Source organism: Pagrus major, chromosome 18 (genome assembly GCF_040436345.1).
Source record: "Pagrus major chromosome 18, Pma_NU_1.0".
Taxonomy (NCBI): domain Eukaryota; kingdom Metazoa; phylum Chordata; class Actinopteri; order Spariformes; family Sparidae; genus Pagrus; species Pagrus major.
Window position 1 is genome coordinate 21,585,455 of NC_133232.1, and position 15,916 is coordinate 21,601,370.

Here is a 15,916-nt window from a genome sequence, read left to right on the forward strand (position 1 = left end):
TTTTAAGTGTTTTTTGTAAAGAGTAGGTGACAATTAGTGTTGTCTGGACAGGATTTATTTATTTAGTTCATTTGAGTTGATTTCACCGTGGCAGATTGTGCCATCACCAATAACTTCATATTCAATCATTTACCCTGTATTTGTTGCTCTTTCAGTAGGGATTCTGATCATCTTTGTATTGATTTGGAAAGTTGTGGGTCTGTGGCTTGTTACCTCGTGTGTGTGTGTGTGTGAGTTGCTATATAGGTTTCCCTGCTCCATGAATGCTCTTGTTTCCTTCCTCCTCTGTCTGCAAGCCAGGAAAGCTATGCTTTCTCAGCATTCCTGGGATTTTTCTGGTATCCACCCTGTCGCTGCCAACAGACAATCCTCTTGTCTCCTCTCTGTATCTAATATGTCCTCCACACTCACTTTAACATCGCGCATAAGATGAACTCCCCCAATCTCGCTGGAATACTTTAACAGTGAGATCAGAGGAAAGCAGACCGGGCCAAGACAAACTGTTAAGTCACTGAGAAAGGAAAAATAACAGTTTGACCTTAGCATGATATGAACACACCCATTTATCATCTAAAAAAATATGTACATAACTTTTAGTTGACTCTTTTTGATAGCAACATCTCATTTTTCTTTTTCTTTCTAGTGTCCGTGTTAAAAACTTCTAGCCAGTGAAATCAGCACAGAGTTCTCTTGACCTTTCACCGCCTGACGAATGAAAAACAAAGGAAAAAGAAAAATAATGAGAAAGAGAACCCCTCTCTCTGTTTTACTGAAATGTCATTATATCCGTTTCAGACTGACTCTGTGACACTGGGCACAGCTGCATGTGTCAATAGACCTGGCTTCTTGACCCTCCTCCCAGCCTGGAAAGAACATAGGTTGGATGCAGCTTGCCGCTGCTGCACTGACATTTCTATTAGAGTTCAGACTTTAAATGTTATTGGCATTCAAGTGGTATTTAAATGGACACTCAGGGGATTTTACTATTGCACTCTCAGGAAGTTTTGGATCTTGTTTGCCTGCATCAAGCTACAGAAACACTGGATCCTACATTTCCCCCAATGCATCTCGATAACGTCATGCAGTACAGCCATTCCCTACGTCTTTTAGATTTCAAACCTCCAGTTTGACATGCAGGATTTCTCTTATAAATTTGCAATATCTAAACCCAAGTTAAGATAACCCTGATGACATCATCAGATGACATCATCAGGGTTATTATTGTCTGGTTATTCTCAGAGCTCCTCCAAAGCCACAGGAGACATTATGCAAATGTTTTCACAGATTGAGTAGGAAGATCTGCACCAAATGTCTTGTTTGTTTGTTTTACGTTCAAAGCTTCTATCGAGATTTTTGAATGATGTCTCAAATATCTGTTGTCATGTGATCAACCTAAAAAAAACCCAAAATCTTCAATTTGAATTAGCAGTTTCATCAGCACAAATATACATTCTTGTGCATACATGTACATACTTGTGTTTGAAACGTTAAACAGCGTCATATATGTATTGAAGCAGAATATTTAAAAAAAACAAAAACATTTTTGACTTCTGGAATTTAAAACACTCTGGAGTAATTGGAAATGTTCGGCTCACAGGGGTCGGAGACAACCCTACGCAGCCACCTCCTGTAAAATAAATGACTGTAGTGGAGCTAATCTTTATCTTTATCTAAATAATATCGATAATAATATTGATTTAGCATTTGAATGTCAGTGTTATGAACAAAGCTTCCAACTATTCTGTGACTACAATCAGTGTCCCTTTTAACCAACAACTTAACTAGACCATAAAAACTGAAACTTAACTATGTAATACTCATGTCTTGCAGTAATGTCTCTGGAACTGCAGTTGTTGTCTCAAGTCTCTGTGAATAGTGAAGGATTATCACCTGACAGCCCTCTCATATTAATGGGTCAAACATGGGTTAAACGTCCAGTAGACCACACCAGCATCTCCTCCCATGAAAGCTGACCTCTGGAAATCTTGAGAGTCAGTTGAGTAGTTTGATACAGCCTCCAAAAACAGCCCTCTGTGTCTTTACCCCTTTCCATCCAGCCCACGTTTTTCCTTGAATTTCTGTAAGCTTCCATGACCTTGAGAAGACGGAGGTCTGCTTATGTAAAATTATATCTTTCTCTCCACGTCTGCCCCGACATCCTGTCTGAACTGGAAAAGCATAAAATTTAGGAAGCACGATGTCGTCGTAACACCGATTCACTGCTGCTACAATTGAGTCACCCCAGTCTGCCCTAAAACTCCTCTGAGGAGTTTCTCAATATATCTGCCCCAGATCTCGTGACATTGCCATTCCATAAACATTATGATACCATAACCGAGCCTCCTGAGCACCATCTGGTTTCTATCGACAAACACATGCCACACCGCTGAAATCAAACGTTCTGAGGAAATGGCAGATGATGTCAAGCCAATAATAGGTGGGGAGATTTGTGAATGTCTGTGCACCACCACAGCTGGATGTGTCATCAAGTCTTATATTCCTGTTTCTCTGCGTGTGTCTCTGTCTGACTTGTAGACCATCTGTTGCATTATCACTTGTATACTCTTAAACACTCTCCCTCTCTCTCTCTCTCTCTGTCTCTCTCATATACACACAACCACACACACAAACCGAGGGAAAAGAGGCCTTGTTAGAGGGGGGAATTAATAATTCAGTGCTTACTGATAGATTGCCCGCAAGGGGCATTTCTTGTGTGGCTAGCTCAATGTGAATGTGTTATGTTGTGATCAGTGCAGCAGTGTTTTAAGGTGAGTTAGTGCTAGGTGTTCCACTGCAGTCATTACGGGGGGAACCACATACTTGGAGGTTGGGTTTTCCATTTCTCAGAGGGATATTTATGGCTTTGCATCAGCTGTGCTCACTGTGTGAGTGATGTAAGGACAGACTGTCTCTCGGCCCCCAAATAGCCGTGGAAAGAATAAAAGTGAGCTGGTGCAGAGTTACATGGCCTGTATATCCACAGCTGCAGATACATTTTACTGCATTATTAGTTTAACCAAAAACAAGAGTAGTCCGCCTGGAGCGACGGTGAGGCCTTCGCTCACCTGCAGGGTCAGTCAAGGAAAGAGCTTCAAAGGTGAATTCAAGACGTTGCATTTTGAAAGGTTGACTAATGCTTTGAAATTTGATAGCATACCAAAACAGCTCCGCTGCTGTGCTCTGCCAGAAAGCCTTGAAAAAGGCTACTAACTGTTGGGCTAACCCTGCAGTCGTGAATAATCTATTTTAGTTGCACAAACATCATGGCATTAATGTGAAGTGAGTTCATCCTATTTGCACAAAATCATTTTAAGGTGAGCCTGCTTCTTGTTTATAGAGTGTGTCAGAGGAACTGACCGTGGTATGGCTGCTGCATGATGTTATCATACATCACGCAGCAGCATCAGGTTAGCTCTATGGTTGTTGTGAGGTACGGTGAGGTGTGTTGCATTCAGGAACGTATTTTCCACTGTCCTTCGGCGTATTGACAAACTGCTGGGGGGGTGTTGGGTTTCCGACCGCCCCCTACCAACCAAAGGTCTGAGCGCAGCAACTTTAACTGCTGCCGTCTCAAGTGAGGGAGCAGCTGCACTCTGAACCTGAGCCAGGAGCACAGGTGTCTGTGTCCATCACTAACTCAACTCACTCAGACACACATGCACAGACATATGCAATCTTTACAGCTTCATATATTCATTTCTCTTTCTTTTTATCTCATCTTTCATTTAGAGGTCAGCACTATAGGTTAAATCTTTAAGGAGGGTTTGTAATTTTATAGTCCAGACTGACTGGTGAGGCATTGAAGGCAAAATCATCATAAAATTTCTTGTGCCACCACAAGCCTCCAGATCAGCTTCAGAGCTTCTTTTCTAAAACTCTGCTGGAAGTGAACATCACTCAAACTCTCGAACACCAAAAAGATATTCACTCATTTTATTGTTTTGATGATGGAGGTGTGAGAGCGCTGTCTAACACATTGTTCCATAATCCCCCGTGGGGGGTTCAGCTGGTTTTAGATCTGGTGACTTTTAATCATTTTCAAACTCATCAAACAACCCTTAGTGCTCTGTACTGAAACGCGTCTGTCCCCTCTTTCCTTTTATTCACAGTTATCTGAATAGAGTGCTGCAAAACATTTTTGTAGGCTAACCTGGAGGTTAGCGTCGTCCTGGTTCCCTCGGCAAAAAGCCAACAGATTTTATCCCATTTGGTTTAGGGATTATTGTAGAAAATAAGATCTGTGACAAAGAAATGTTTATGATGTTTGCATGTTTTGTCTGATCTCCACAAATGAACACCACTTTTAGTTTTGAAACGTGAATGCAATTGTCAGAAATAAAAGCTCACTTTCGGCTATAAATGAACTACACCAAGATCACATGAGTTTAATGTCACCACTACTAAACTTCCTACTACACTTTACTATAAATCTACAAGTTGGAAGAGTAGTTTGCAAAAGCGTGAGTATGACACAGGCTCTCCAGGCAGACTACCGAGTAGATGAGTTTCATGATGACGTTAAATATCCTCTCTGGTGTCATTTAGCCACTTGTCAGCAACTGGCTTTTTCAGACATGTTAAAGGTGCAGTAGGTAAGAATTTGCCACCTTGTGTGTTCATACTCCAAACCAATGGGAGGCAGCACATCACCAGAGTAACTGTTAACTTAAGCTGCCATTAGGTAGTTAGCTTAGTTAACCTTGCAGCCAGCAACCCGGACTGGGAGTTCGAAGTAGTGCGGGAGTGACTGTGCTTACACCGCTACCACAAGAACCTTGGACTGTGACGGGCCGAGGCTAGCTAGGCTAGGCTTTCTTCACATTCTGTTGATAATTTCTTGAATATTGTGAACTAAAATTAAAGTTAAATGTTGCACCTTTTTTAATCTTCAAAATTCTGAAGGATTCACTGACATGGTATATGTAGCAGAACAACATGTGAAAATCTCTGAAGCTTGTGTTAACTACAGACCATATTTTAGAAAGCTAACGCCAAAAAATAAAACCATTCAAATGTCCATTGACTTGAAGTGCAAAAATGCTAACTTATTTCCAGATTTAGGAGTCCTTCCTGCAGCACTATATTTAGTTAGTTTTGAAGTTAGTTGGTCACCTGTCTGTATTTCTTTTTAAATCAAAAATAGCTTGGGCATCCCCATATCAGGATTAGCTTGCATTAGTTTTCATTACTCAAAGTATTTCTCATAAAAATCTTTTATCCTCTCTGAATAGGTGACACACATTGATGTGCCTTTCTGCTCATGTTCTAGGCTAGATTGCATCTATTTCTGTACTGACTACACTCTAACACCGTTTTAATTAAATTAAAGTTTAAATTAACAGCGCTTCTGTTTCTAAGGCTCATGGGAAATGTTGTTTAATGCTATCAAGATCTTTATCTCATTTTGGTATAATGACAAGGTGCTCAAGTTTACCATAAGTGTAGCAGTAAAAAGGGGTTTGGGGATTGTGCAGTGAACCTCAGTGGCTTTATTCCGGGCTGTGCCCCCTTTCAGAGTCTGTCACTTGTGTCCATGTCATAGTGGTTTTTCCCCAGTGTAAGATCTTCACACTTTTAAGTTCTTTCCAAACTGGAGAAAATATTTCTTCTTTAACCCCTCTAATTGCCTCCAGTGAGTGCAAATCAAAGCCAATTAAAGTGATGTTTTAACTTGGCTGTAAGATAACTGTAGCTTGGATTGCATCTAAGGAATGCATCTCTTCCTATTTTTAGCTATTTCATGTTTTGATTCAAGGCAGCCTTTAACTTCGTTGTCTTTGTGAGGGGGTGCTGAGTACTTTTTTCAGCCTGAGCTGTCATCAGTTTACAGAGCATATTACCTCCCTGCTCACGCGGGTGTTTATGTTTAATGTGCAGAATCAAAGCGGCAAGTGTGATAGCTTAGCTGAACATGGCAGAAAACTATTGATTGAACTGCTGAGTCCTCTGAGCTTTTGATGAGCTAACATTTGCAGGGATCCATGACATCAGAGAGTAATCCTAATAGGTTTTTTGCCAGAAATCCTGGCACTTGCTCACTTATCTGATGCTGAACACTTTGTACTCCAGTTATCTGAGAATTTGACACAAGTCTCGAGTTTCATTAAGCTGCATGAGCAAGCTGACTAATCCCTCACTAAACACGAGATGGCATCTCTGCATGTCTTCTAGAACTAGTTATATACACAGCAGACAGTGCAGTCTGTGTGCATATAGAAAAACATTACTACTTATATAGACTGTTTCATCTTCTTCCTGTTTGTAACAAGACTCCAGCCCTTTGCTCTGACTCAATATGTCTGCAGTCTGCATGACAGCCCCAGGAGGATGATGTCATTTTTTTGCCAATGACTTACCTGTGCAGATGGAAAAAGCCAGATGGGTTAGTTCCAGTAAATGATGTGACTATTTGTAACACATGGTCTCAGTCGGCAGCTTTCAGGAGTTCCTTTCATAGTCTGAAGTCACATCTGCAGTAAATCATATGCTGATGACTGATGACATCACGATGACCTATAATGCCTGCTCTTGATAGTGTTGAGTGAAATATCTCGGCCGGCTTGTCAGAGCCAGACACTCAGACTCCCTGAGCTGATGATTAAGTGCTGTTAACAGACATTTCAGCAAAGTCAACTTTGTGCGTTTAGATTTCCCTTTTTTTTTTTTCAGACCCGACCTGCCGACTAGGATGACAAAAAAAGTCAAAAGCACACAAAGTTTTCAAGATGTACATTGTGTTTTGTAATTTTAGTTTTTTCATTTCATACCATCCTTAAAAGAATAAGATCAATGAAAATATTGAAGAATCTTTAAGTTCGTAGTAGTCGTGTATTTGACCAATTACACAATCATTAGCTGTGTGATTATGCAGTTACTATTGTCATGGAAGGAATACTGAACAGACCTACTGGCACAAGCCCAGGGGCCTAAAGGGTCCCGGGGCCTCTCAGTCAGAGCGTCTATTTGAAATGACTTTTAATCATTTGGCTACTAAGAGACACAAAACAACCACAAAGAGACACAAAAGAACCACAAACACACATAAAACAACTACAAAAGGACACAGCGCTATCACAAATATACCCCTTTCACATGGGACAAAGACTCCACAAAGCCTACTAACATCTGGCTTTTGTCTTTGCCTGTTGGTACTACACACGTGCAACTTTCAACAGAGATGAGAAAGAAGTGTCATCTGGATGTAGTCTGATGTGGTATATGATCTGCTGCTTCTACTGTTCCCTGTTTTTCCCGGTGCATTCGTGATGATGAATGTGACACACAAGGAAAAAAAAAACAGAAAGGCAGACTCACCTGCAAGGAGTCCTTCGCCTATTTTTAGTGGGTTGACCCACGTTTAAACAACCTGCATATATGCATTATCTTAAGTTTAGAAGTCTCTTTCAATCTGGGTGTGCTCCTAAAAAGGAGGGGTGGAGGTTGTTTTACATGTCTGTGCCCAGGTGCCTGTTGTCCAATAATCCATCTGTAACTATTGGTGCCCCAGGTCCTGCCCCTCATGTTTTCATCCACATAACTGTCACCTCTTGTCTTCTAATGCACGTCTAACTTCTGTCTGCTTTCTGTCCCTGTTTTTTCCTTTCCCCAGCTCACCCCAGGCGGAAAGGCAGCTCAGGCCGGTGTCGGAGTGGGAGACTGGGTGGTGTCCATTGATGACACTAATGCAGAGGACATGACCCATGTGGAGGCACAAAACAAGATCAGAGCAGCAACAGACTCCCTCTCCCTTACCCTCAGCAAGTAAGTCATCTGGCTATGCATGATGCAACAAAAACGCTGCATGATCACTCACCCTCCGTTTTATCTTGGTCAAACACAGCGGCATAAATCACCACAAAACACATCTCCTCCTTCATTGCTCAGAGAGATAAAATACCTTAATGTCCTTGAAATTTGCCTCTATATGACAGATAGTTGCAAAACACATACTGAAGTTATCGTCACACACATTCCAGTATTTCATTTCCCATAAGGCTTACATTAATTTTAGGGTAAAACTCAGGCTTGAATTTCATTTTGCTCTTAAGTCATAGCCTCACTAGTTAATGCCTCAAGAAATTCAGTATTTCTGCTGGTGAGGTTTTTATTTCTGTTTGTCTATTACAGCAGTTCGCAGGATATTTTAAAAACTACTGAACAGATTTCAGTAGATTTTGGTGTAAAATTAGTCCCTGAGCCAAAAAATAACTATTTCTGTTTTGGTACAGACAGCACTACCATATGGTAATTTATAACACATTTCATGCTTTTGCTTATCAATCCTAAACTGTGAGGCTTTTTTTGTCACAAAATTGTTTTCCTGGATTCCTGATCCAAAGGTGCACCCAATTCCACCTACACAGATGTCACATTTTTGCACATTGCCGTTTTATTACTCATTCCACAAATTCCTTCGCAGAATTGGTACCATGCTTAGCATATTTAGATGGTCTATTTTTGGGTTTTTCTTTTATCTCCTGCTGTTTTCCTACAAATGTTTGCCAAAGTCTTGCTGGCATGGCCTAGTTGAAACAAACTGCAACCACATTCCTAAGACAGGTGCACATATCAACCCAGAGTGATCTTGTAAAAGTATGAAGACATTTTGCTCATAGGTAGTTTAACAGCAACACGATGGATTTAAATGTCTATAACTTGGTGGTAATGAGTCAGACCCATTTCAAATTTTGCACAAACCTAAACCTTGTACAAAGCAAATATTCCAAGGATGTAGTTGATCTCCAAAATTCAACATTATTACCATCCAATTTGTGTATTTTGATGTTGATTCAAGTGTAAATGCAGGCAGAACACCTCTGAACAGTATAATTTATTAATAGTTATTAATAGTTTTGTCACTTTCTCTCCTTATCACCGTAAAGAAGCCGGAGCAGGGGTGAGAAGTCTGCACTTTAGCAGCGGGTTTGCATGCCAAATGCTGTCAGGCGGATACACTGGCCTTTGTTCAGTCGAAATAAACCATTTTCAGAGGAGCCACGGGTACCTTACAATCAGGCTCAGCTTTATAATGAAATTAGAGAAACTCTCTCTTCAGATTAAAACACTTTGTTGTTAAGTGTGAGCCAGTAAAATCAATGTCTCTAAATTTGCTTGAGTTATTTTAATTAGCGCTGGATAACCTTCATACAGGCAGCACTCATACCTGCTCCTATAACTCCTGCCAGAAATTCCTGTCTGATAAAGTATCTCTGTAGAGAACAAGCCAAAATGTTTCATCAGGAGCTTAATTATAAGAAAAATTTCCCTCCCCCCCAAAAAAAGATGGATGAAAACTATTTAAGAGCTTAAAGCCTCTAGAAAATGAGAAGGTACAGACTCGTTAAGTAATAAAGATGAGGCTTGCTGCAGTCATGGGACTCATTTTGATTTTTTCCGGATACTCGGAGGTAAAGAGTTTGTGATCACAGCTGGCTAGTTTCACATCTAATTCATGTTGTTGTTGCCTGCCAAGAGACTCAGCTGTTAAGTTCTGACAAATCGTCTTTGTTCACTTAGTTTGTTGAGAGTCAGAACAGCCACAGGTCAGCTTTGACTGTCCAGAACAGAAACATAATACACTTTCCAGAGGAAAATAGCCAGAACATAAACTAATACTTGAACTGATTTAGAGGTCATGGAGGATATTTACTGCATTTTGTTCAACATATGCCTGGCTTCTCTCAAATTCATACAGAATAAATGTCTCTGTACAGATCACTGAATCCAGCGGGTCCTACGAGTTCACATGTCCCTGCCAACCATTAGCCGGTTCTTAAATGTCAGGATTTTATGCTCTTATTTGTCATACATCATAGTAAATTGAATATATTTGGGTTTTGGACAAAGCAAGACATTTAAGGGCATCATCTTGGGAAATGTGGAAAATTGTAATGACATTTTATAAAGCAAAGGGATTATTCAAGAAAATAATAGGCATATTAATTTATTCTGTTAATGTTTGTGTTAGTTGCAGCCCTAATACAAAACAAATGTTGAACACAACAGATAATAGCGTTACTGGCATCAATACTGAGAGAGAAGGTGAGGAAAAAACACTCAAAGGCAGGAGATGAGAGAGCGGAAGAATAAGATGATGGGTGGGTGGAGGTAGAGCAGAGTACAGAGATGTTAAACTTGAGGGGATCAAAGGCTGATTTTTCTTTTTTTTTTCGTTGAGGTGGGGAGTAAGATGCCAGGGAGATAATATAAAAGATCAGGCTTTTTACTAGCAAAGAGCTGCGATCCCTGTTTTTCCATACAACCAACGAGACACATTGCTGATGCTGCGTAGTTTTTTTTTGCTGCAGAAAGAGGTCACGCTACGCTTCGACCTACTAAATGCCTTTAAAGGAGTGGGAGGGAGAGAGAACAGTGGATTCATGGGCTGGTGTTTCAGAGTGAGAAAGGAAAAGAAAACAATAATTTGAATAGAGTCAGTGAGATTCTTGTTGGAGGTGAGGGGGAAATAATTAAGAAAAGTGACATCATGGTCATATATTTTCAAATCAAATTATAATTTGTGGTTTTAAAAAATAATAATAGCCAAGCTACGGCTCAATCTTTCCATGTATCCCCTGACAACTTCAGAGGTACACCCTGGGGTACAAGTACCTCTGGTTGGGGTTCATTGTTTTATCCCAGTCCAATGGTTTGAGAATTTGACTGTGACATTGTGTTTGAAATTTTGTTTAAAACAGAAATGTTATAACTGTCCATTTTAAAACAAAGGTCATTAGTCGTTCTAATGGAAGAAGAATGGTTTTCTTCCTCTACATTTATCTCCGAGGGAGTGGTGTGATGTTTTGATAGACCTGTAATAAGCCAGCATGTTTATTTAACATCAACAGTACTTTTCCTCCTATCTGTAGTTTGCCTCCTGTGTTTATCATCTCCTTGTGGAGTCCTGCTATTGTAAATATTTTACATTCTTCCACTCTTTTCTTTCACCCATGAATCCCCAGTCTCCTTTCTTCATCTCTCCTATTGTTATTATATTGTAAGACAAGCAAATGTTTGTTTTCCCTGAAACACTTCTCGGAGAGGAACTATTGTCAGTTTGATTCATTCGCATCTTGGCTGCCATCCACGGTTTCTTTTATGTCAAGAGAGGAGGACAGCCGCACGGTGATGAGATATGGTCCATTGTTTGGTTTAGTGTCTCATTTTGTTCAACACCAATGATCATCTCCTGTCTTTTTTTATGGTAAGGGTTAGGCTTTATCCAGAGCATTTTTATAGGGAGTGGAATCAAAAATATATGGGCAATAGATTTTGGGCTTCAAAGCGAGGGGATTGTGTTGCATTTATGGGGACACACTACACATTTCAAGGCTTACTGTCAGAGGGCTGTTGTTGGAGTACGTCGGTGGTGTGTTCAAAGCTGATTGCAGTATCAAGGGATTTTTTTTTTTTTTTGTGTGTGTGGTGAAATTTCTCACTTTATCTAACATCAGCCTGAGAGCCAAGCATGCATCAGCTAAATGAAGTGACCCATGAGATGAGGCAGGAAATGATCTCAGAGCGTACATATTCGGTTTCAGCACGGGTCAAACAAGCAAACTGATTCCATGGAACTGTGACTTAATCATCCCCACATTGGTTCGTTTGGGCCTGCCAAAATAAATACAGTACACAGCAGCTGTCATACACATTCCTTATATATCCCTCTTTTTAAGTGTGACTCATCAAATTGTGGGTTAAGACGAGCTGAAGCGCTATGAACGTCACATTGATTTGTCTTCCCAGAAGTGTGACAAGCACAGACAAGTCAGTATGCCTTCCTCTCACTCCTCCTTCTGTATCTATACAGCCCTGTCGTCATCCTGTCTTTAACATCGCTCTATCAGTGGTTGAGCAGACAGTAACATGAGAGTTATTCATTCCTCAATGTCACAGGAAGTGCTGGCCATTGTTTTCGTGTGTGTGAGACTGAAACAATGAGGGCGACTGCAGAGCTGGCTCACTGTTGTTCGTAGCTTTGTGTATCATGCAAACATTGGTCAGCGCATGGTTTATGTTTTGCTTTTTTTTCAGTAGCTGGCAGCAATGTAAAGCTGGGTTCCTCCATGTTTAATGTGAAAAGAAATTTTAATGAACCGTCTGCTGCATCACTCCAGCCAGCAAATGCGTAATGTGAATCCCGGATTAGAGTTAAGAAGTGTACAGCACTGTGGCACTCGTAGTATTCTTAGCTGGGTGGGTGAATCTGCTAGAAACAGTTAAAGATTTTGTGAGAAGCCGTGAGGTTTTGGTGTTTACAATGGCCCCACAGAGAAAACTTCAGCGTTTATACGACCTGCTTCTTTTCTCCTATTGTCTCTTTCGCCTGGAGCATCTTCACTGATGAGCTTAATTGTTGAGATATGGTTATAAGGGTGCTTGAGACGGAATTACAGTGAAGTCCTTGGGGCATTGCAAACACAAGCAATGTGAGCAAACAAGTTCAGTTCAACCCAATTATCCAAACCACATGTTTAGATATGAAAACAAAGGTTATCACTAAACTGTCAGTTGTAAACAACCTGAATCCAACAGTAGAATTGGCAGGGCTGCTTCTTGGTTCAGTTGTACATGTGTTCTTATGTTTAATGATGCATTTTAGTAGATATTTTGAGTGCACTCTTTTCTGTTCTTTTATTTCTTCAACTGTCTATTTAAGCCTCTAAGTAGATGTTGTCTTAACCAATGGGGGAAATGGCCAAAACTACAACAGTAAGACATCTCTTACAATGTTATGTGTGATTTCAGCCATTAGTCCTCTTTTGTACAATATGAGGTTGATATTTCACCTCGAGAAAAATGGGTATCGGTGTAATCGGACTTATTTATTATAGATTTTGTCATTGTAATTTAAAGCTTTACCTATAAGTTTTACCTAGCTTTCTACCACTCTTCCTCTTTGCCTCCTCCATCAGCTGCTGGCTGTTTTTTTTTGTTTTTTTTACGCTGTAGAGTTTCCACAGTTATTCCAGTTGTTTTACCGTTACCTGGGGATAGTAACCTGGGAAAACAATGCCTCTTCCTGTTTTGGTAGCAGACTTGCTTCCTTTGGCCAAAATGCTGCCTGCATTTTTGTTGGAAACATCAAGCCTTGTGGGCAGGCAGTGAAAGCAAGGTTTATAGAGAACCATCTATATATGCCAATTAAGTCATTTTCCACGGCCATTGCAGTGTGCGATCAGTATTTACTTTAGAATGATAAGTAGAAGCAAAAAAATTCTCTATTGCCAGTTCAAATTACAAGCAAACATCATTGTGTAGTTTTGTTTCAGAATAATATTACAATATTCAGCATAATAATTTGTAAAAAACTTTTTCTTCAGTTTGAATAAATATTCAAACACAACATTTCCTTCGACTGTCGTTTAAAAATGTCATTGCTCAGTATTGTAACTTAAATTTGTAAGAGTATAAGATGTACTAATAACTGTGCCCATCTTTTCTTTTCACAGAGCTTTCAAAGCAGTTGGAGACCAGAAGGTAAGAGTACATTTTCCTGAAACGTTGAGCTCACCCTGCGTGAACACTTGTATGCTTTGGCATGGTCTTCTACTGGTCCACAGTGACACTGATTGAATTTGAAACTTCCTTTTAATCGTTGCCCACAATTGGCCTCAACGGTGTGTTATGTCACTTTGTGTTTAAATTCATCTGATTCACCTGAGTCACCCGTCAAGCTCTCACAGAGTCCATGCACTGTGCATTAGCAAAGCATCAGTGAGTCGCTAAATGAGTTGTTTGCTGGATGGAGTGCTGTGAATATTGCTTTTGGAATTTTTCCCGCGGTTCATTTTGTGATGCCTTGCACAATCCCTGATACCACAGTAACACTGATGCATTTAGTTTCACTCTCGAACCCCTTGAGAGCTACTTGCTCAACTGATTACAGCTTAAATAGTACAATGGTGTCGTGAACTGCTTTGTGCTGCCGGCTGTTTTAAATCAAACGAGGAACATACTACTTTCACAAAGTTAGTGTTTCATTGTAGTAGGTGTTCTTTTGTAGTCCCTGCATTATGCTCAGTGAGAAATCTCATTAGTGAGACATGTCTGTCAAATATGACAATTTCTCACTTGGAGCATTTTCATTTTACCAGCAGTAGCAGATTACTTTGGCCAGTCTGTGGCAGACTGCCAACACAAATAAAATGGCTGTGTTCACACTTCTTAAGCACTTCTTCCTTGTGCAGAGAAAAGCTGACAGGCTTTGACAGAGCTGCTCCTGCAGCCTGGAGTTATCATTTTCTGTGAGAAAATATTGAGCTTTACTGGAGGCGTTCTTAACATACAACTCGGGATTGTGCAACAGCAGATGGAACTTTTACCGTGTGTCAGAAATGTCTAACTGCATGTTGTGCACTGTGCTGCATTGTCTCCCTCTCCCACGCCCTCGTAGGACTCACTCGCTCTGGCTTCTGTTCCGCCAAAGTACTCCTTTGCCCCCAGCACGACAATTAACAAGATGGCGAGGCCATTTACAGCAGCTGGTGGTAGTGCCAACTCAGGACCTGTTATCAAACCTGTGGCCTATTCACCTAAGCTTAACACTCCACGCTCACAGGGCCGTGCCAGCATGCAGCAGCCACAGAATGGGTAGGTGGATAAATAAACACCATTGCCTTTGGAAGCACAATGTGACTAATGTGGTTTTAGTGGTGATTTTAATGTCTCATTATTCTCATTTGGGGTTTTCAAACTGCATTGTGGTAAGAATTTACTTCAGTATTGTGCCAAAATAACGTCACAGATTTTAGGTAAAACATCCCAGAAACTATGAACAAATGTTCATCATCAGTACTGTGACTCACTGCTGAGATCGTCTAAATACTCCATGGCCTGTTAATAATTCAACAGAAATGATGACAAACATGGTGAGTTTTGTATAAACCTGTTCTATTGCTAAACACACCAGCAGTAGTAAGCTGCGATTATATTGTGTCCTGACTCTGACCACTGAGTAATTTTCTCATGAAAGGAGGTTGTCAGCCTTTTGTCCAAACAGACCCAAATGATCTACTCTTTGTTAACATTGCAGGGTACATCTAGCTGACAATTGAAGCTGGCCTTCTCCAGCTGAAAGACCTCTACAGTGGAATTTATCAGATGATAAAAAAGGCTTTAGAGAGATTAGTGAAGGATCTGTAAATAATCAGTCACAGTTTTATGGCCTTCTAAAACGTGTTCCCCTCATCCTCACTATGTGTGTGGATGTGTGTGTCTGAGATAGAGATAGACAAATACTAAAAAGGAAGATTTTTAAATGTAGTCATGCACACAATTATTTCGACATATTTGTGTCAAAACCTTTTAAGGCTGAGATGCCATTTCCACAGATGGTTATTGACAACTAATTATTACTTGTATGTTCCATCTCCAGTCAGTTGTATGCTGGAAAGAAATGGCAGAATGCATTTTAACATCCATGAAAATACTGTGGTACTTACTCTCTCTCTCTCTTACTCACCAAACTTTGGACTAAATTGTACATCCCAGCTTTTAGAAGCTTTTTTGCTTGTCACTTTCTCTCTATAAAACATCAGTACATTGGTCAAACATCAACCCAGTAATTACATCTCTGTATAATTGAATTTTGGAGTGATGTCACTAGAAACATTTGGAATTTTATTTTTAAACATGATTCCCCATTTACCACACAGCAGAAATTATAGGGCCATACAGCCAGCTATCTGTCACATCAGATGCTGGAAAGTCTTGATCATGGTGCATTTTTTTTACTCTTTTTTTTTTTTTTTTTAACCAACACATTTTATGGATGAAGTATTTATTTCATGGGCCACAAGTTAAAATGATGTTTTATGATGGAGACTAAAAAAAATTGTATCTGTTGTATTGAAAAAGTTAATCTTAAGTTTCTCCTTGAGAACTTAACTCCGTTTAGCTTCTGATCTTTTGGTTG

At 40.1% G+C, this 15,916-nt stretch overlaps 1 protein-coding gene across 1 annotated transcript in view; it reads left to right on the top strand.

The window, feature by feature from the left end:
- The window catches only part of pdlim7 (PDZ and LIM domain 7), a 35,562-nt gene that overhangs the window by 5,387 nt on the left and 14,259 nt on the right, over positions 1 to 15,916 (top strand). Inside the window, exons 3-5 of the mRNA XM_073486852.1 lie at positions 7,610 to 7,761; positions 13,452 to 13,479; positions 14,396 to 14,592. Of these exons, the coding sequence (XP_073342953.1) occupies positions 7,610 to 7,761; positions 13,452 to 13,479; positions 14,396 to 14,592 (377 nt within the window). The remainder of the gene's footprint in view (positions 1 to 7,609; positions 7,762 to 13,451; positions 13,480 to 14,395; positions 14,593 to 15,916) is intronic.